General features: G+C 37.3%; 1 protein-coding gene across 1 annotated transcript in view; it reads right to left on the reverse strand.

Moving 5' to 3' along the window:
- RPS6KA6 (ribosomal protein S6 kinase A6) overlaps window positions 1–23107 on the reverse strand; it is a 198131-nt gene that overhangs the window by 150649 nt on the left and 24375 nt on the right. The window contains exons 2-3 of the mRNA XM_030306020.1: window positions 17750–17809; window positions 467–583 (exon numbers count right to left, since the gene is read on the reverse strand). Of these exons, the coding sequence (XP_030161880.1) occupies window positions 467–583; window positions 17750–17809 (177 nt within the window). The remainder of the gene's footprint in view (window positions 1–466; window positions 584–17749; window positions 17810–23107) is intronic.

A 23107-nucleotide genomic window follows, 5' to 3' on the forward strand; every position in this document is an offset into this window, starting at 1 on the left:
TGTCCTAAAGAAATCAGTGATCAGTGCCTGGGTGGCTCAGTCAGCTAAGCATCTGATTCTTGATTTTGGCTCAGGTTATGCCCTTGCTGTTCATGAGATGGATCCCCACCATCAGGCTCTGTGCTGAGTGTGGAGACTATGTAGGATTCTCTCTCTCCCTCACTCTCTGCCCTTAACTTGCTCATGTGAGTGCTCTCTCTCTCTCTCTCTCTCTCTGAAAATAAATAAATATACATGAAAAAAAGAAATCAGTGAGCCAAAGGTACTGGAAAACATTCATTATTATAGAGAAGTATAAAGAAATAGAATTAAAAGTAGAAATAAAAGCAGTAAAATTACAGAATTACCTTTGTGTGTATCCTTTGACAAATTTAGAAATGGCATATTTTCAGATTTTTCTATATGTGTACCTTTTATTTGCTAAATGTTTAGAAGAGGAAAAAATGTGGAATAAAACATTTATTACCTTTCCAAAGGATCCCTGACCAAGAACTTTGAGCAACTCAAACTGTGCAGGATCTGCTTTCTCATACCCTTCCTTAACATGATGAGTAATAGGGATTTCTTTAACAATTCCTTCATCCTGTAAAAAGAAATCCAAAAATACTCAAATCCAGCTGCAACATCGTAAGATTAGCTCCATTAAGAATCAGAAATCACACCAGAAATTAACTGAATATCCAACTCCTTCAATATAACACAGAGTTTTATGGACTACTGGTATATTCATTTCCCTGTTTTCTAACACATAGAGATACACCACCATCTTCACCACCCCTATTAAGTAATTGCATGTAAATATAAGCACATAAAATCTATGTTTCAGCTTTCCCTGTTTCAGCTTTCCCTTCCAACTAGGTAGTGACACAAGAAAAACATCAATAACTAACTCACTGGAGTGGTGCCTGGCTGGCTCAGTTGGTTGAACATCCAAATCATAATATTGGTAAAGCATGTGACTCTCAATCTCAGGGTTTATTCAAGCCCCATGTTGGACATGGAGTCTACTTAATAAAAGGACCCTCATTGGACTATGATTTATGAAGTAGATGCAGAAAAAAAGATAGATAAAACCTTGTACATTATAGGGCATGACAAAATATGTGAGCTTCAAAAGTTCTTTGAAATAGAATTCCACTGTAGCCTTTTAAGTAGTCAGTGATATATAAATACTTAAATGTCCAACCAGCCATATTATTGAAATAAAAAACTGGCTATAGGCAAACAAAATCTGCAAATCCCAAACAAATGGTATCTGTCTTTAGATATAATTTATATGCCAGATTTCCTACCACCTGGTCAGGCAGATAAGAAGGTACCCAGGGAGTGTTTCTGCTTTTTGTTGTAGGACTCTATTCAGCTGTGAAGATTACACTCAGATGAGGTGTAATTCTAGTCCCTAGAGAAGCATAGTAGCTAGGATGAAAAAACGTCAAATGTATTACATATCACAAAATAACAAGAGCTGGGAAATAGTATCTAACATTCTGACTATATAGTGGAAAAAAACCTGAGATCCACAGAGTTTAAGTTCACATGACCAGTTAATCACCATGTCTAGAAATCTTGGTAGATTTCCATAATACCATATTAATTCTTGTCTAGATGGCAAGAATCATCTCAATTCATGCTTTAATTAATTAATAAATAGTGGCTGTGGCCAAAGCAGGCACTAACATAATCCCAAGTAAGCTAGACTTCATGGTAGCTAAAATAACACAGGTAGTCAAACATTAATTCACCAGAGTGGTAGGTAGGAGGAGTATTCAGTCATAAATGAAGAATCAGCTCTGAACGTATGTCCATGGATGTTTGTTACACATTAAAATATTATTTCAGCAGACTCTTAAGTAGCTATGAGAGTGAGTTTTCCTTTTGAAGGGGTTTCTTTTTTAAAAAGTGAAAAACCCCTTTTAATGCAAATACATATGCTTTGCAGCTACCATTTTGGATTAAAGTATGGCATATCTGTATGCACCTTTGCAACAGAATATGTGTATACCAAAAGCAACATCATCAGATTGTATACTTTTAAATTATGGTTAACTGAGTTTTCACCACATACTATGAATGTACTACTAGTCTTCAAAGAATATAATAACACTTACTGGAATTTCTATCCACATGAAAGAATACTGGTAGAAGAGTCAGTAGACTAAGTTTTGCTCCTAGCTCTGCCATGTATAAGCTAAGCAGCCTTGGCCAAATCACAAACCACTTTATTTCAGTATTCTCACATGACAAACATGTTATGTTAAAAGGGTCTTTAAGGTTTCCCACAAGTCTGTGATTTTTTTTAACTTTTTTAATGTTTATTTTTGAGATAAAGAGGGGGGGAGGAGCAGAGAGAGAGGGAGACACAGAATCCAAACAAGGCTCCAGGCTCCAAACTGTCAGTACAGAGCCCGACGCAGGGCTCGAATTCACAAGCCATGAGATCATGACCTGAGTCAAAGTCAGACGCTTAACAAACTGAGCCATCCAGGTGCACCAAGTTCAATTCCATATTGAACACAGTACAGCTGTTTTATGCTTGAGCGCTTTAGTTTCTGCCCTGTTTAAAATCATCATTATAAACATGGGTCATGATGACATTAGTTTTTTAAAAATGTTCATATTTAGGAAGCAACTACTCTATTCTAATTACTGTCACCAAGGAAACAACTGTACTCTAGTTAGTTTCACCAACCCTAAGAATGCCTTCCAAATGAAAGAGTCTGTCGAATACCTCTTCTAATTAAAGTCCACATATGCCCATCCCTTAAAAATGTAATATGTCTTTCAATTTTGGCAGCATTCCGATAAAATTTCCAACATGAAAATGCTACTATATTAGAAAAGACCACTTTTCCCAGTGGATAGTCACCATAGAATATTGTTACACTGTGTCCTAATAACTCATCACCTTGTCTTTCTCTCCCACTAGACCATGGGCTGCCTGAATGCAGGTATTAATCATACTCATCTCTGCATTCCTAATGCTTAGCACGATATTTGTTTGATTTTATGTGAGCAGACATCTAAAGAAATCCACCCAATTTCGTAACAAGGGCATGAAGAAAAACATTTTTTCAGTATAGTTGACACAAAATGTTACATTAGTTTCAGGCATACAAGGTAGGATTCAACTATTCTGTATGATATCCTATGTTCACTGCAAGTGTAGCTACCATCTGTCACCATACAAAGCTATTATAGTACCATTGACTATATTCCCTATGCTGTAGATCTTATTCCCATGACTTATTCATTCTGTAACTGAAAGCCTGTATCTCTGACTCCACCTCACCCATTTTGCCCATCCGTTAGCTCCCCTCCCTTCTGGCAAGAATCAGCTTATTCTCGCTTGTAAAAAGAAAGATTTTAAAGATAAATTAACTAGTAAGAAGCCTCAAAATTATATTTAAATCCCATTAAAAAAAAACAGAAAAATATTGGTCCAGAATTATTTTTTTAATACTTAAAGGAAATAGGCAAACAGGAAATTCATTCTGGATAATGGATAATGTCATTTTGAATACAACTGCCTTTATTTCTAAATTTAATTAAATATGCATTTTTCCTTAGAGTGTGAGGAATATAAATAAACATTTTTCCAGATTACCCACGGTCAGTAGTTTTATTACACTGTGTGGTACTCAATACAAATGAAGAGCATAATGACACCAGAATCTGTATTTTTTTTTAAATCCTGATATTAACTTGCTAATTGGCCATCTGTCTTCTCTAATAAAAATATAACTCCTCAGGCAAACAACTACTATGCATTATATTACTAAATTATGGATAGTTTGCCTTTAAGTAGACAGTAGCTTACTGCCCTAGCTGCTAATAAAACTTACTAGTAAAATAAGTTTTTTTCATTTTTTTTAATATGAAATTTATTGTCAAATTGGTTTCCATACAACACCCAGTGCTCATCCCAAAAGGTGCCCTCCTCAATACCTATCACGCACCTCCCCTCCCTCCAACTCCCCATCAACCCTCAGTTTGTTCTCAGTTTTTAAGAGTCTCTTATGCTTTGGCTCTCTCCCACTCTAACCTCTTTTTTTTTTCCTTCCACTCCCCCCATAGACTTCTATTAAGTTTCTCAGGATCCACATAAGAGAGAAAACATATGGTATCTGTCTTTATCTCTATGACTTATTTCACCTAACACTCTCCAGTTCCATCCACGTTGCTACAAAGGGCCATATTTCATTCTTTCTCATTGCCATGTAGTATTACATTGTGTATATAAACCACAATTTCTTTATCCATTCATCAGTTGATGGACATTTAGGCTCTTTCCATAATTTGGCTATAGTTGAAAGTCCTGCTCTAAGCATTGGGGTACAAAAGCCCCTATGCATCAGCACTCCTGTTTCCCTTGGGTAAAGTCCTAGTTCTATTGCTGGGTCATAGGGTAGGTCTCTTTTTAATTTTTTGAGAAACCTCCACACTGTTTTACAGAGCAGCTGCACCAGTTTGCATTCCCACCAACAGTGCAAGAGGGTTCCTGTTTATCCACATCCTCTCCAGCATCTATAGTCTCCTGATTTGTTCATTTTAGCCACTCTGACTGGAGTGAGGTGATATCTGAGTGTGGTTTTCATTTGTCTTTCCCTGATGAGGAGCGACGTTGAGCATCTTTTCATGTGCCTGTTGGCCATCTGGATGTCTTCTTTAGAGACGTGTCTATTCATGTTTTCTGCCCATTTCTTCACTGGATTGTTTTTCAGGTGTGGAGTTTGGTGAGCTCTTTATAGATTTTGGATACTAGCCCTTTGTCCGATATGTCATTTGCAAATATCTTTTCCCATTCCGTTGGTTGCCTTTTAGTTTTTTTTTTTTTTTTTTTTTTTTTTTTTTTTTTGGGTTCTGTTTAGATCTTTTTTCTTTTTTTTTTCTTTTTTTTATTTTTTTTATTTTTTTATATGAAATTTATTGACAAATTGGTTTCCATACAACACCCAGTGCTCATCCCAAAAGGTGCCCTCCTCAATACCCATCACCCACCCTCCCCTCCCTCCCACCCCCCATCAACCCTCAGTTTGTTCTCAGTTTTTAACAGTCTCTTATGCTTTGGCTCTCTCCCACTCTAACCTCTTTTTTTTTTTTTCCTTCCCCTCCCCCATGGGTTCCTGTTAAGTTTCTCAGGATCCACATAAGAGTGAAACCATATGGTATCTGTCTTTCTCTGTATGGCTTATTTCACTTAGCATCACACTCTCCAGTTCCATCCACGTTGCTACAAAAGGCCATATTTCATTTTTTCTCATTGCCACGTAGTATTCCATTGTGTATATATACCACAATTTCTTTATCCATTCATCAGTTGATGGACATTTAGGCTCTTTCCATAATTTGGCTATTGTTGAGAGTGCTGCTATGAACATTGGGGTACAAGTGCTCCTATGCATCAGTACTCCTGTATCCCTTGGATAAATTCCTAGCAGTGCTATTGCTGGGTCATAGGGTAGGTCTATTTTTAATTTTCTGAGGAACCTCCACACTGCTTTCCAGAGCGGCTGCACCAATTTGCATTCCCACCAACAGTGCAAGAGGGTTCCCGTTTCTCCACATCCTCTCCAGCATCTATAGTCTCCTGATTTGTTCATTTTGGCCACTCTGACTGCCGTGAGGTGATACCTGAGTGTGGTTTTGATTTGTATTTCCCTGATAAGGAGCGACGCTGAACATCTTTTCATGTGCCTGTTGGCCATCTGGATGTCTTCTTTAGAGAAGTGTCTATTCATGTTTTCTGCCCATTTCTTCACTGGGTTCTTTGTTTTTCGGGTGTGGAGTTTGGTGAGCTCTTTATACATTTTAGATACTAGCCCTTTGTCCGATATGTCATTTGCAAATATCTTTTCCCATTCCGTTGGTTGCCTTTTAGTTTTGTTGGTTGTTTCCTTTGCTGTGCAGAAGCTTTTTATCTTCAAGAGGTACCAATAGTTCATTTTTGCTTTTAATCCCCTTGCCCTTGGGGATGTGTTAAGTAAGAAATTGCTGCAGCTGTGGTCAGAGAGGTTTTTTCCTGCTTTCTCCTCTAGGGTTTTGATGGTTTCCTGTATCACATTCAGGTCCTTTATCCATTTTAAATTTATTTTTGTGAATGGTGTAAGAGAGTGGTCTAGTTTCATTCTTCTACATGTTTATGTCCAGTTTTCCCAGCACCATTTGTTAAAGAGACTGTCTTTTTTCTATTGGATATTCTTTCCTGCTTTGTCAAAGATTAGTTGGCCATACTTTTGTGGATCTAGTTCTGGGGTTTTTAATCTATTCTATTGGTCTATGTGCCTGTTTTTGTGTCAAGACCATGCTGTCTTGATGATTACAGCTTTGGAGTAGAGGCTAAAGTCTGGGATTGTGATGCCTTCTGCTTTGGTCTTCTTCTCCAAAATTACTTTGGCTTCGGGACCTTTGTGGTTCCATACAAATTTTAGGATTGCTTGCTCTAGCTTCGAGAAGAATGCTGGTGCAATTGTGATTGGGATTGCATTGAATGTGTAGATAGCGTTGGGTAGTATTGACATTTTAACAGTATTTATTCTTCCAATCCATGAGCACGGAATGTTTTCCATTTCTTTATATCTTCTTCAATTTCCTTCATAAGCTTTCTATAGTTTTCAGCATACAGATCTTTTACATCTTTTGTTAGGTTTATTCCTAGGAATGTTATGCTTCTTAGTGCAATTGTGAATGGGATCAGTTTCTTTATTTGTATTTCCCTTGCTTCATTATTAGTGTGTAAATATGCAACTGATTTCTGTACATTGTTTTTGTATCCAGCAACTTTGCTGAATTCATGTGTCAGTTCTAGCAGGCTTTTGCTGGAGTCTCTCGGATTTTCCATGTATAATATCATGTCATCTGCAAAAAGTGAAAGATTGACTTCATCTTTGCCAATCTTGATGCCTTTGATTTCCTTTTGTTGTCTGATTGCTGATGCTAGAACTTCCAACACTATGTTAAACAACAGAGGTGAGAGTCAACATCCCTGTCGTTTTCTGAATCTCAGGGGGAAAGCTCTCGGTTTTTCCCCATTGAGGATGATATTAGCTGTGGGCTTTTCATAAATGGCTTTGATGATGTTTAAGCATGTTCCTTCTATCCCGCCATTCTCGACGGTATTTATTAAGAAAGGATGCTGAATTTTGTCAAATATTTTTTCTGCATCGATTGACAGGATCATATGGTTTTCTTTTCTTTTCTTTTCTTTTTTCTTTATTAAGGTGATGTATCACATTGATTGATTTGCGAATGTTGCACCATCCCTGCATCCCAGGAATGAATCCCACTTGATCATGGTGAATAATTCCTTTTATATGCTGTTGAATTCGATTTCTAGTATCTTATTGAGAATTTTTGCATCCATATTCATCAGAGATCTTGGCCTGTAGTTCTCTTTTTTTTTTTTTACTGGGTCTCTGACTGGTTTAGGAATCAAAGTAATGCTGGATTCCTAGAATGAGTCTGGAAGTTTTCTTTCACTTTCTATTTTTTGGAATAGCTTGAGAAGGATAGGTATTATCTCTGCTTTAAATGTCTGGTAGAATTCCCCTGGGAAGCCATCTTCCCATCTGGTCCTGGACTCCTATTTGTTGGGAGATTTTGACAACTGATTCAATTTCTTCGCTGGTTATGGGTCTGTTCAAATTTTCTATTTCTTCCTGTTTGAGTTTTCGAAGTGTGTGGGTGCTTAGGAATTTGTCCATTTCTTCCAGGTTGACCCGTTTGTTGGCATATAACTTTTCATGGTATTCCTTGATAATTGCTTGTATCTCTGAGAGACTGGTTGTAATAATTCCTTTTTCATTCATGATTGTATATATTTGGGTCATCTCCCTTTTCTTTTTGAGAAGCCTGGCTAGAGGTTTATCAATTTTGTTTATTTAAAAAAAAAAAACAACTCTTGGTTTCATTGATCTGTTCTACAGGTTTTTTTTTTTTGTTCTATATTGTTTATTTCTGCTCTAATCTTTATTATTTCTCTTCTTCTGCTGGGTTTGGGGTTCTTTGCTGTTCTGCTTCTATTTCTTTCAGGTGTGTGGTTAGATTTTGTATTTGGGATTTTTCTTGTTTCTTGAGATAGGCCTGGATTGCAAAGTATTTTCCTCTCAGGACTGCCTTTGCTGCATCCCAAAGCGTTTGGATTGTTGTATTTTCACTTTAATTTGTTTCCATATATTTTTCAAATTTCTTCTCTAATTGCCTGGTTGACCCACTCATTCTTTAGTAGGGTGTTCTTTAACCTCCACGCTTTTGGAGGTTTTCCAGGCTTTTTCCTGTGGTTGATTTCTTTTTTTCATTTTTTTTAAATTTTTTAATGTTTATTTATTTATTTATTTATTTATTTATTTATTTATTTATTTTTGAGACAGAGAGAGACACAGCATGAGCAGGGAAGGGGCAGAGAGAGAGGGAGACACAGAATGTGAAGCAGGTTCCAGGCTCTGAGCTGTAAGCACAGAGCCTGAAGTGGGGCTCGAACTCACGAACTGTGAGATCATGACCTGAGCCGAAGTCGGAAGCTTAACCCACTGAGCCACCCAGGCGCCCCTCCTGTGGTTGATTTCAAGCTTCATAGCATTGTGGTCTGAAAGTATGCATGGTATGATCTCAATTCTTGTATAACTATGAAGGGCTGTTTTGTGACCCTGTATGTGATCTATCTTGGAGAATGTTCCATGTGAACTTGAGAAGAAACTATATTCTGTTGCTTTGGGATGCAGAGTTCTAAATATATCTGTCAAGTCCATCTGATCCAATGTACCATTCAGGGCCCTTGTTTCTTTATTGATCCTGTGTCTAGATGATCTCTCCATTGTTGTAAGTGGAGTATTAAAGTCTCCTGCAATTACCACATTCTTATCAATCAGGTTGCTTATATTTGTGATTGTTTTATATATTTGGGGACTCCCGTATTTGGCGCATAGACATTTATAGTTGTCTATAGCTCTTCCTGATGGATAGACCCTGTAATTATTATATAATGCCCTTCTTCATCTCTTGTTGCGGCCTTTAATTGAAACTCTAGTTTTTCTGATATAAGTATGGCTACCCCAGCTTTCTTTTGACTTCCAGTAGAATGACAGATAGTTCTCCATCCCCTCAGTTTCAATCTGAAAGTGTCCTAAGGTCTACAATGAGTCTCTTGTAGACAGCAAATAGATGGGTCTTGGTTTTGTTTTGTTTTTTCCATTCGAATACCCTATGTCTTTTGGTTGGAGCATTTAGTCCATTTACATTCAGTGTTATTATAGAAATATATGGGTCTAGAGTCATTGTGATGCCTGTGGCTTTCATGCTTGTAGTGATGTCTCTGGTACCTTGTCTCACAGGATCCCGCTTAGGATCTCTTGTAGGGCTGGTTTAGTGGTGACAAATTCCTTCAGTTTTTGTTTATTTGGGAAGACCTTTATCTCTCTTTCTATTCTAAATGACAGATTTGCTGGATAAAGGATTCTCGGCTGCATATTTTTTCTGTTCATCACATTGAATATTTCCTGTCATTTCTTTCTGGCCTGCCAAGTTTCAGTAGATAAATCCATCACGAGTCTTATAGGTCTCCCTTTATATGTTAGAGCCTGTTTATCCCTAGCTGCTTTCAGAAGTTTCTCTTTATCCTTGTATTTTGCCAGTTTCACTATGATATGTTGTGCAGAAGATCGATTCAAGTTATGTCTGAATGCAGTTCGCTGTGCCTCTTGGATTTCAATGCCTTCTTCCTTCCCCAGATCAGGGAAGTTCTCAGCTATGGTTTCTTCAAGTACACCTTCAGCTGTTTCCCTCTCTCTTCCTCTTCTGAAATCCCAATTATGCGTATGTCATTATGTTTAATTGTGTGACTTAGTTCTCTAATTTTCCCCTCATACTCCTGGATTCTTTTATCTCTCTTTTTCTCAGCTTCCTCTTTTTCATAATTTTTTTTCTAACACCTATTCTCTCCTCTACTTCTTGAATCCGAGCTGTGGTCACCTCCATTTTATTTTGCACCTCGTTTATAGCATTTTTTTAGCTCCTCCTGACTACTTCTTAATCCCTTGATCTCTGTAGTAATAGATTCTCTGTTGTCCTCTATGCTTTTTTCAAGCCCAGCCATTAATTTTATGACTATTATTTTAAATTAATTTTCTTTTACATTGCTTAAATCGTTTTTGATCAGTTCGTTAGCTGTCGCTACTTCCTGGAGTTTCTTTTGAAATGAATTCTTCCATTTCGTCATTTTGGATAGACCCTGGAGTGGCGCAGAACAGCAGGGCTCTTCCTCTGTGCTGTCTTGAGTAACTTGCATTGGTGGGCGGGGACACAGTCAGACCCAATGTCTGCCCCCAGCCCACCACTGCGGTCACAGTCAGACTGCTATGTACCTTATCTTCCCCTCTCCCAGGGGTAGGACTCACTGCGGAGTGGTGTGGCCCTTGTCTGGGCTACTTGCACACTGCCAGGCTTGTGGTGCTGCTTCTATGGGATCTGGTGTAGTAGCCGGGGGGGGGGGATCCGCAGGGTGCACAGGGGTGGGAGGGGCAGACTCAGCTCATTTTGTCTTTGGTGGTCCACTTCAGAAGGGGCCCTGTGGCACTGGGAGGGAGGCAGATCCGTCACAGGGATGGATCCACAGAAGCACAATGTTGGGTGTTTGCGTGGTGCAAGCAAGTTCAGTGATGGAAACTGGTTGCCTTTGGGATTTTGCCTGGGGGATGGTGCTGGTGAGCACCTTTGTTCCCCACGAATCTGGGCTTTGTCCTCTGGGGGTCAACAACTCTCCCTCCCATTGTCCTCTAGACTCCCCCACTCTCAGAGCAGAGTTATTGACTTATAATATTCCAGATGTGAAGTCCCACTGGCTGTCAGAACACACTCCATCTGGCCCCTCCACTTTTCCAAGCCAGACTCGGGGGCCCTGCCTTGCCAGGTGGGCTGGCTGCCCCTCCACTGCCCCGGCTCCTTCCCATCAGTCCGTGTACTGCGCAACGCCTCTCAGTCCTTCCTACCCTCTTCTGTGGGCCTCTCATCTATGCTTGGCTCCAGAGAGTCCATTCTGCTAGTCTTCTGGCGGTTTTCTGGGTTATTTAGTCAGATGTGGGTGGAATCTAATTGGTCAGCAGGACGTGGTGAGCCCAGCTTCCTCCTACGCTGCCATCTTCCTCTTCTTCATCAATAAATATTTATTTAATACACATGTTTGAGTCTCACCCTCAGAGATTATGGTCCAGTAGAACTAGGGTGAGACCTAGCATTTTCTAAAACCTCCCCAGATGATTCTGATACATGATCAGGACTGAAAAAAGTTATTTAGGTGTTTCTAAGATATACTTATATGGGTATATAAATATAGATACACAAATACACATACATCCACAGCTACTTATTACAGAAGTGTTTTATATTTTGTATGTACTAGCTCTTTTTATTGTCAAATCATGACACCCTCTGTGTCATCATTTGTAATATCAGTCTTATTTCATCTACTCCCCACCCTAGTCTTGTCTATTGCTTAACATGTCTCAGCCTCCCCAAGGCTATACTTATTGATGTTTACTATTAAAACATTTTTGTGTCATCTGCAGCCCTTTTCCCTTCCACTACTTCACTTTCTTCTGCTTCTGCACTATTCCAAAAGCTTGAGACTGGAAGCATTCTAGCCTGAAATAAGATAGTGATGTACATATCAGCAATCCATTTGTTTTCTCTTAGGAATGAATCATCTTCAAAAAATGTTCTTTATTCTGGTACAATGAAGTCATGATATATTACATAATCTTCCTATTTATACAGTCTTTTCTCTTTAATCATTCACTCATTCAGATAAATCAACATTTAAGGAACATACACTATGTATTAGGTACAGTGCTACAAATTGGGAATACAGGATAAAATGTAGACTTGAGGATAACATTTTTTTGTCTTATATATCACATTCCCTAATGAAACAAAAGGGTATACTATACATTATGGGCTAAATCTTTTCCCCTCAAAACTCATGTGCTAAAGTCTTAACCCCCAGTACCTCAGAATGACTATTTGGAGACAGGGCCTTTAAAAAGGTAATTAAGGTAAAATAAGGTCATTAGGATGGACCCAATCCTAATCCAATATTACTGGTATTCTCATAAGAAAAGGAGATTAGGAAACAGACACATAAAGGATGAGGCACAGCACGAAGACAGCCATCTATAAACCAAGGGTTTGAAATTTTTAAAAAACCAAGGAGAGTGGCCTCAGAAGAAACTAGCTCTGCCAACACCTTGATCTTGAACTTCTAGCCTCCATAATTGTGATAAAATAAATTTGTTGTTTAAGTTACTTAGCCTGTAGTATTTGGTTATGGCAGCCCTTGCAAACTTATACAAAGTACCTAATCATAGTTGATCTGTGTAAAGACAGTTGCTACTGTGAAATTAAGATTTAATAACTTTGAAATAGGAACCACTATTCTTTCCAACACCATATGAAAAAATTTGGTGATTTTTTAGAATATCATAGTAATTGTTGATAAATACAAAAATTATGAATGCTCAGTCACAACCAAAATAGTATGCTCTGATATCTATAATCTGTGATCATCTTTTTAATTCAGGGGGTCAACAATGTTATAACACCGGAAAAATATACTGATATAGTTCAAAATGAACTTCTAAGTACACTACTGCTCCATTCATTTGAAAACCAATTTCAAATCATCTGTTAATGAGAAAGAAAAGTTGATGACAATCTATTAGGAATTCATACTATATAATTCTATTACAACAGTTTCCTTGGACTATGGAACTAAGCATAGATACCTCCAGAAAAGAGGTCAAAAGAAAAGGGATGAACTTAGGAAGTATAATGCTAAGTGAAGCAAGTCAGTTAGAAAAAGACAAATACCATATTATTTCACTCATATGTGGAATTTAATAAACAAAACAAAGGAGCATGGGGGAAAGAGAGAGAGAGAGAGAGAGAGAGAGAGAGAGAGAGAATGAGACAGAGAGAGAGAGAGAAGCCAAAAAACAGATGCTAAACTATTAAGAACAAACTGATGGTTACCAGAGGGGAGGTGGGGGGCGGGGAGGATGGTTGAAACAGGTGGTGAAGATTAAGGAGTATAATGGGGCACCTGGGTGGTTCAGTCAGTTAAGTGTCCAACTTAGGCTCAGGTCATGATCTCACAGCTCGTGAGTTTGAGCCCCAGGTCAGGCTCTGTGCTAACAGCTCAGAGCTTAGAGCCTGCCCTGGATTCTGTGTCTCTCCCTCTCTCTGTCCCTCCCATGTTCATGCTGTCTCCTTCAGTCTCTCAATAATGAATAAACTTTAAAAAAAAGATTAAGGAGTATAATTGTCATGATGAGCACTGGATGATGTATAGAATTGTTGACTCGCTATATTGTACACTTGAAACTAATATAACACTGTATATTAACTATACTGGAATTAAATTTTTTAAACTTAAAAAGAAGAGGGATTTTAAAAGCATAAATTTGGGGGTTTTATTCAATAATGCCATATCCACCTGTCCAAACATGTGTTTTATTTGGGAGTAGATAGGCCAGTTTGATCATCAGGAAATTCCAAAAGCATGTAGTTGTGGATTTGTTAAAATGTACATGCAGAGATTTGGGAAAGCGGCTTGATGTATTTTTCTCATGCGGGTCTTCTTTCTTTATTGTGGGAAAGCGGTGAATAATCCAGGGTCACTGAAAACCAAGCGAAGTATCAGCATACTTTGAACGAAGGCTAACAGTAATAATAATGCATGTAAAAATGCCACTAGGATGAAGAAAACATTTCAAATGATGTACATATTGAAAAGTAATTGCCAAATATTTAGGTTAGGAAAACAGTATCAATTTGTATGAATGACTGAAAACCAAAGAAGGATGGCAAACTAGTTCCCACTTGGCTTGGTTTATTCTACTTTATAGAATTATCTCTTTAGTCCCCTTATCTATAAAATTGGAATAAAACCTGCCCTATCCATTTCATATCTGGGTTAGAGAATTTTGAAAACCACAAAATGTCTATAAAAATTGAAGTCATTGAATTATTTATACTATTTATCTTTGCATCCTTTGTGGTTTAGCATACAACTCTACCTTATATTGGCCGTCCATCAATGTTTAGTTGAACAATAATTGTTTATCTAAGAATTTTGCATACCTGTAATACAAGGGTTTGAAATTTTTAAAAAACACTAAATGAATAAAAAGCACCAACTTTCCAAGGGAAGAAAAACATTGAAGCACAGCAAGGATAAATTTTTAGAATGGGAAGAGAAATAAAGGAAGGAAAAATCCACCATAAAGAAGCAGGCCCCCGAAGTTAAAGGACTTCCTACTTACGGCTATACCTGAGTTTAAGTAAAACACACTTGTAAAAGAATATTTCTTAAAGGATACTTACGACAGACATATGTCTAGAATGGTTTTCAAAATTAGAAATGTAGGGCTTCAAAATATCAGGAAATCATTTTTTATGTACATTTTCAGTTAAATGTAACCTTTTTATTTCTGGGTATTAAAAATATATATCAGCTTGGAGATTAAACATACTGCTGATGTACTAATGGAATAAACTAAAAAATCTAAGTGTTAAGTGAATATTCTTTTGAAATTTCTAAAATATTGGTAACATTAAAAATATGTATCTTATTTCAGGAAAAATAATCATTCCACACAAACTTTAAAAGTAAATATAAATGGATCACAAACTAGGAAATATAAGACATCTCTATTCATTTTGACAACATAAAACAATTAATTCATGTCAATAATCTACTAAAGAAGAATTATAACACCTTTTTCTTCTAGCCTGGACACAGTTGGGAGAAGTAGGGGACTAGGTGATGAATATGGTATCAAATATCTTTTATCAGTGAGCTGTTACATAATACTTACCAAATGTGAACATTGTCTTGAGAAATGGAAAGATTAATTCTAACTAAACTAGACATATTAAAATTATACTAACTATAATTTAGTCTTGTCAATAATATGCTAGACACATACAGGAAGTTTGGGAAGCAATTTAATTAACTTTGCTTGTTTTAACTGAAGAAAAGAGATCAGATGACCATGAAAGTCTAAAGCTATGATAAGTAGGATGAAGTAGATCGGTTGTTTAAATCAGTCAATCACAAAACAGCATCAGGCAACATAAGCAATACCTAAGTTCAAATTTAAAGAACACTGTTTAAAGAATCTCTGCATCACAGAGCAATCTCTACAACATTCCATTATTAAACAAAAAAGAGACAGCTGCAAAAAAACACACATCTGCCAGCATCACACTGGAATAGGCAACTACATCCCCTCAAATCCTATATTTTAAACCAGTAAACAAAGATATAAATTTATATGGTTAGTGTTTCTTATCACCCCCATCATTTAACTGACACAAAATGAGTACCTGAACCATTGCACAGCAAATGTACTTTGTTTTAAGTTCCAATAGCTCAGGCTATAAACTAAATCAAATCCTTGGAAGTGATTCTAGGTCTCTTATTTTCCAATACTTCAGATTTCCCTTTCTAGATACTGAAGTTGACTATCTAATTTAGATCATATTAACATCTATCACTGTATATTTTACTGCTTTTCCATTAAAACTGTAATTCTTGACTCATCTTTCATTAAAATTGGGAAGGCAAATATTTGACAATAACCCTATGTATATATCTATATTTTTATGTTGGCTACACATGTACTTATGTACACATGCACACACACAGTTGTTTTGGGTTTTTTTTTTGTCTTCCTCCTGTGGTGTGGGGCATGGCATTTCCTTGTTAATTTATTAATACTCAAATATACCCTTCCCCACTGCCTTTTGTATTTTCTTACACTTTATGTTTTATAAACTAGTAACATAATTACAACTATGCCTCTTAGTACACATGATCTGTAATAAAGCTTTAGATGACTTTGATAGCAGCTTACATTTAATTATACTCAAAATTAACATGTTACTAATATCAAGTAAAGTGCAAAAGCCATAATGACAACATTTTACCTCTTATTAAGCAGAAGTAAGATTATTGTTACATCATCACAACCTGAAGAGACAGTGAATTTTTACATAGATTATTTCAAATAAGAGTCTTGGAGAAACCCAATTTAAATATCTCTCCTGGTCCTATCTAAAAAAATCCTCTTATAAACTAGTATCAAGGAAAAAAAAGGACATCAAAGTTGATTTTCTCAATAACTAAATAAAAAAGTATGGAGCTTTCCTTATTTTCCACTTCTTTGAGTCTACACAATACACAGATGACTTAGCATGAGGCACACTGGGTCATAAGTCTTGTTTCTGCTATTGTTACTTTGATAACCTAGTATAACAACCTCTCCAAGTCTCAAAAGACTTACCTAAATATACAATGAGGTTATTATAAAATATTATCTCTGAGGCTCCTTACAGCTTAAACAGTCCATAATTCCATGAAAATATCAATTAAAATGATAATCATAAAATAACAAAATAAATGTGGATGTCCATCTTAGACACTTCTTGAAAACTTAAGAACACTCTTCCATAAAACTAGACCTTGGGGCACCTGGCTGGCTCAGTTGGTTGGGCGTCCAACTTCCGCTCAGGTCATGATCTCAGCGTTCCTGAGTTCAAGCCCTGTTTTGGGCTCTGTGCTTATGGCTCAGAGCCTGGAGCCTATTTCAGATTCTGTATCTCCCTCTCTGTCTCTGCCCCTCTCCCTCTCATGCTCTGTCTCTCTCTCTCTTTCTTCCAAAAATAAATAAACATTAGGAAAAAGAAAAAGAAAACTAGACCTTGTACAATGAGAGTCTAGTATATAGGCCTGGCATTGAATGGCCTAATAGTTAAATGGTCTTTAAAATTGGTTAGAAACTTCTAGGGCACCTGGGTGGTACAGTCAGTTAAGCATCCTACTCTTGATTGAAGCTCAGGTCATGATCTCGCAGTTCATGAATTCAAGCCTCACATCAGGCTCTGCACTGACATTGTGGGACCTGCTTAAGATTCTCTCTCTCTCTCTCTCTGTCTCTCTCTCCCCACACACACACTTGTATTCTCTCTCTCTCTCTCTCAAAATAAATGAATAAATTTAAAAAAAAACTAGTTACAAACTACTGAAATAATTTAGTTGTAAAACTTTTTCAAAGCCAGGAAATGGATTTTAAATGATCTCAGGTTAAATATTTCTACATTAAATCTCCTTTCTACCCAAAAGTTGAGCATAACCTGATTTAGTTTAATGTAGAAGACTGTGTATTTTAGTGCTACACTTACTCATATGCTAGCAAGTAAAAATTTCATTCATTACACTAAAAATGAGTGAAATGAGTGGCATGTAAATTATACCTCAATAAAGTTGTTTAAAAAAAATTCACCAGGGCCCCCTGGGTGGCTCAGTCAGTTAAGCGTCTAACTTGATTTCAGCTCAGGTCATAATCTCACAGTTCATGAGATCAAGCTCCTCATTGGACTCCACACTGTCAGCACAGGAGCTGCTTGAGATTCTCTCTCCCTTCTCTCTCTGCCCATACCCCAGCTTGTGCTCTCTCTCTGTCTCTCAAAATAAATAATTAAATAAATATATTTTTTTAAAAAACCGCTTCAGTTATAAAAATTTCTAACAAGAAAACTGTCTTATATTTTAAACTATTATTTTATTAATAAATGAATTTGTTTATTATTAACTTACCTGAATAAATTTATTTAAGTGACAGAAGACTTTCTCTTTTCCTATTATTCTTTTTCCTTATATTTTAAAAATGTACTTTAATGAATTAATGTGAGTACTTACTTGGCAAGAATCTGCTTCTCCCTCTTCCATTGGCTCATCAAACATTTTAAGACCATCCACCTGAAAAATATTCAAATCAAAAACCAAAGTTCAGGATTACTAGAATAAGAATAAGAACTAAGAAAAATATAACAACTAGGCATTTCCCATCATGATCTAACAAGATCCACTCTTACTGAAACACAAACTGACAAAGGACATATAAAAGGTATTTAGAAAAGGAACATTAAATATGGTTTCCAGATTATTCTTGAGAATCCTTAACTTTCAGAGCTGTAGATTTCATTCCATAGTATTTAGAGCATTGCTGATAGATTAACATATACTAACCATATGACCTTTGTGGTTTCATTAATAGTATCCCCAGCCCAACACCAAGAAGTCAATTAAAAATAGGGCACCTGGGTGGCCCAGTAGGTTGAGCATCCGACTTCAGCTCAAGTCATGATATCATGGTTCATGAGTTTAAGCCCTGCATTGGGCTCTGTGCTGACAGCTCAGAGCCTGGAGCCTGCTTCTGACTCTGTGTCTTCCTCTCTCTCTCTGCCCATCCCCTGCTCATTCTCTGTCTCTGTCTCTCCAAAATAAATAAATGTAAAAAATATTAAAAATAGGCAGAGGATCTAAATAGACATATTTCCAAAGACATACGGAAGTTCAATAGGCACATGAAAAGATGCTCAACAGTACTAATCATCAGAGAAATGCTAGTCAAACCCACAATGAGATATCATCTCACACCAATGAGAGTGACAATTATAAAAAGACAAGAAATAACAAGCATTGATAAGGATGTGGAGAAAACAAAACCATTGTGTAGTGCTGGTGAAAATGTAAATTGGTATAGTCACTGTGGAAAATAGTATAGAGGTTTCTCCAAAAATTCAAAGTAGAAATAGTATACAATCCAGCAATTCTACTTCTGGGTATTTACCTAAAGCAAAAAAAAAAAAAACAAAAAACAAACAAAAAAAAAAAAAACTGATTGGAAAAGATACATCCACTCCTATGCTCATTGCAGCATTACTTGCAATAGCCAAGATATGGAGGCAACCTAGGTATCCACTGGTAGATAAATGGATAAATAAGATGTGAGATACGTGTATGTGTATATATATATATACACACATATATGTATATATATATGTGGGTATATACACACACACACACATATATATATATATATATATATATATATATATATACACACTGACTCATTTCACTTAATATAACACTCTCTAGATTCCTCCATGTTGTCATGGCCATATTTCATTCATTTTTATGGCGGAGTAATATACTATGAGTGTGTACATACACACACACATATGTATATGTATATATATGTATATATATATGTGTGTATATATATGTATATACATATATATGTGTATATATATGTATGTATGTATATATGTATATATGTATGTGTATATATATATGTACATACAAATATATACATATTTGTTCTGGTTCTTTTTAGATTCTACATGTGAGTAAAATCATATGGTATTTGTCTTTGACTCATTTCACTTAATATAACACTCTCTAGATTCCTCCATGTTGTCATGGCCATATTTCATTCATTTTTATGGCAGAGTATTATACTATGAGTGTGTACATGGAGGAATCTAGAGAGTGTAGAATCTAACAAGAACCAGAACAAATGAACAAACAAAACAAAATAGAAACAGACTCAAAAATACAGAGACCAAACTGGTTCTAGAGAGAGGGGAGGGATGGGGAAAATAGGTGAAAGGGATAAAAAGGTTCATAAACTTCCAGTTATGAAATAAATAAGACACAAAGATTTAATGTACAACATAAGGAATATAGTCAGTAACATTGAAATAACATTGCATGGTGACAGATGATAATTACACTTATCATGGTGAGGATTTCAAAATAAATATAAATGCCAAATCACTGTATTGTACACCTGAAATTAATATAACGTTGCATGAAAACTATACTTTAAACATTTTTTAAGAATAATTTTTTAAATTTATTTCTTTCTTTTGACAGAGAGAGAGAGAGAGAGAGAGAGAACAAGTGGGGAAGGGTCGGAAAGAGAAGGAGAGAGAGACAATCTGAAGCAGGCTCCACACTGTCAGCACAGAGCCCAATGCGGTGCTCAAATTCACAAATGTGAGATCATGAACTGAGCTGAAATCAAGAGTCAGATGCTTAGCCAACTGAGCCATCTAGGTACCCCTAATTAAAAAAAAAAAAATTGAAATTCTCCCTAACCAAATATTTATGAGATTGGGGGGGGGGAATGCCATACAAATATCTACTGTGGGGATATATTTAAAGCAAATTAAGATGGGAAGAGTTTTATGTAATTGCACTATTGTTAATTCCTTTCCTTTCTTTTAGTTCAATTAAATTTTGAGTTACTCTACAGAAGAATAAATTATAGGAAAAATATGTGTAAGTAGTGATGAAAACAAAATTAATTTAACATACAAAGTTCAGTAGGTAATAATACTCTTCAAGCACTATTTTAGGAAAGAGTTAATTGCAGAGGACTTAGATCAGGAGTCTGCAAACTATGGCCCAATGGGCCAAATCTACCCCACTGTTTTTGTTGTTGTTTGTTTGTTTGTTTTTTGTTTTTTTGTAAATAAAATTTTACTGTAACACAGAAACATCCATTTGTGTCCATATTATCTATGGATGCTTTCTCACTGCAACAGCCGAGTTGAATAGATGAGAGTCCCCTATACTTGCAAATCCTGCAATATTTACTGTTTGTCCCTTTACAGAAAAACTCTGTCAGCTAGTGATCTAAGATATTTGAAAATTAAGCACAGCAAGATGGTCTAGAAAAAAAGAAATTTAACCACTGCCTATTTATGAATCTACAGAAAGGACAGGACAGGGCAGGACAGGAAAGGAAAGGAAAGGAAAGGAAAGGAAGAAGGAGGGAGAGAGAGAAAGGAAGGATGGATGGAAGAAGGAAGGAAGGAAGGAAATAGAGCTTCTGGTGACAGCCAAGAAGAAATAAGTTTATTTGTCCTCTAGTTATAAATTAAAATCTCCACACAAAATACAAAAAGGACTATCTAAGGACTCTCAAATTAAATATTAACAAGCAGTTTAGGGATGGACAACACAATTCAAAGAATAACTAGTATTGTGGTGAGTTTCCTGGGTTTATTTCCAAACTTTGTCTCTTGACTTTGACCCAAGAAGAGACTGATTCATGGGACTCCAGAGTAAGAACAATATTTCCAAAAGAAACTCCACTTATTTCAAAGAGGACCAGGAAAAGATGCACTTTTGAGCTGGTAAACAAAAAGAGAATCACAAGTTTTCTTTTTTTCCCTTTTTTTTTTCTTTTTTGACTCCCACTCCTGATCCAAGGCAAGCCCCAATTAAGAGAAAACCTATCTAATCAAAGAGACAAGGAAAAGAGGCCCATATGATTTTTTAAAGAGAGGGTAGGGTAATCCTTGTTATATTTTTCACGTTCTCCTTCATTTCACCCCAAAGGCAGCCCCAACAGTACTAACCTGTGTGACATCATCAAAGACTAAAACTCAGAGAAACTCTACTTCTGGTCAGTGGAATCAGGATAAAGGGCCCATTGAACTGGAGAATTCATAGAAGAAATCATGGAAAGACAGAATTGGAAAACGAGATCCCTAATTCTGTGTATGAACAGACACAAGTCCTAGTCTCAACAACAAATTGCATATATGTGGAACAGAATCAAACCACTGTTCAGTTCTCAAACTAACCACTGAGTTAGCACATGCAGAGTTCTGACCCAAACAATCTGAAGACATAATCAACACTGGAACCATCACACAGAGAGGGGGAGATAGAACTTGAACCTAACCAGGAAGACTATGTGCTGAAACAGTCAAAATTAACAGGCATCAATCCCAGTATAACTCCAATGTTGAAATATCTGACAAGGATCATGCAGCTATTATAAATATGCTTTTGGTTAAAAATAAACACAATTGGAAAATAAACACACTTGAGTCGAATGTTAAAAGTTATCAGCAGAAAAATATAAACTATTAAAAAAAAAAAACAAAACAAATGTAGAGGGGTGCCTGAGTGGCTCACTTAGTTAAGCATCTGACTTCAGCTCAGTTCATAATCTCGTGATTCATGGGTTCTTGCCTGCATTGGACTCTATGCAGGCAGCTCAGAGCCTGGAGCCTGCTTCAGATTCTGTGTCTCCCTTTCTCTCTGCCCCTCCCCTGCTCACACTCTGTCTTTCTCTCCTTCAAAAAATAAATAAACATTTGAGAAAAGCTGTGCCTCTGCAACCAATCAGAGCCACTTCCCCAAGCAGCTGCAGTGTCCATGTTGATAGCCCAAAGCAGAAGTCCTTAGGCAGAGCAGAAGGGGAACCTGCAGGGGGAATTCTGACAGCAACCAGTGCCTTTTCTCTGGCTGTCCGACCATGGCCTCTGGAATCAGACCACTTAGATTAAAGTCCTAGCTTGACCACTTGCCATCTGAATGCTCTCCAGTAAGTTATTTCACTTCTCTGGGTCTCAGTTTCCTATCTGTAATAATAGTATTTACCTCAGAGGATGACTATGAAGAACTAATGAGTTAACATTTGCAAACATCCCAATAGGGTGGAGACACATCTCTGCTGATCTCTCCTGTATCTGCTCTCAGGGATATACAATGTGTTACCACTGAGAATGGGCAGTAGTTAACTTCACAGCAGAGGAGAAGGTGGCAGCATAGGAGGACTCTGGGCTCACCATGTCCTGCTGATCACTTAGATTCTACCCACATCTGTCTAAATAACCCAGAAAACTGCCAGAAGACTAGCAGAACGGACTCTCCAGAGCCAAGCATAGGCAAGAGGTCCACTGAAGAGGGTAAGAAGGGCAAAGAGGTGGTGCACGTTACACGGACTGGTGGGAGGGAGCCAGGAGAGTGGAGGGGCAGCCTGCCTGGCAAGCCAGAGCCCCCAAGTCTGGCTTGGAAGAGTGGAGGGGGCAGACTGCATGAGTTCTGACAGCCAGCGGGACTTAACTACTGGAATGTTATAAGTCAAATCTCTGCTCGGAGAGCGGGAGGGCGAGAGAACACTGGGAGGGAGAGGTGTTGAGCCTTGAAAGACAGAGCTCAGCTCAGCGGGGAAACAAAGGCACTGGCCAGCGCCATATCCCTCTCCCATCCCCCACCTGAAATCCTAAAGGGAAGCAGTTCCCATCACTAAACTTGTTTGCACTGCGCACACACCCAACACTGCTTCTGTGGATCCATCCCTCTGACGGGTCAGCCTGCCTCTTTCGAGGTGCTGCAGGGCCCCTCCTGCAGGGGACTACCAACAGAAAAGCAATGCTAAGCCTGCCCCTCCCGCCCCTGTGCACCTTG

Source organism: Lynx canadensis, chromosome X (assembly GCF_007474595.2).
Source record: "Lynx canadensis isolate LIC74 chromosome X, mLynCan4.pri.v2, whole genome shotgun sequence".
Lineage (NCBI taxonomy): Eukaryota > Metazoa > Chordata > Mammalia > Carnivora > Felidae > Lynx > Lynx canadensis.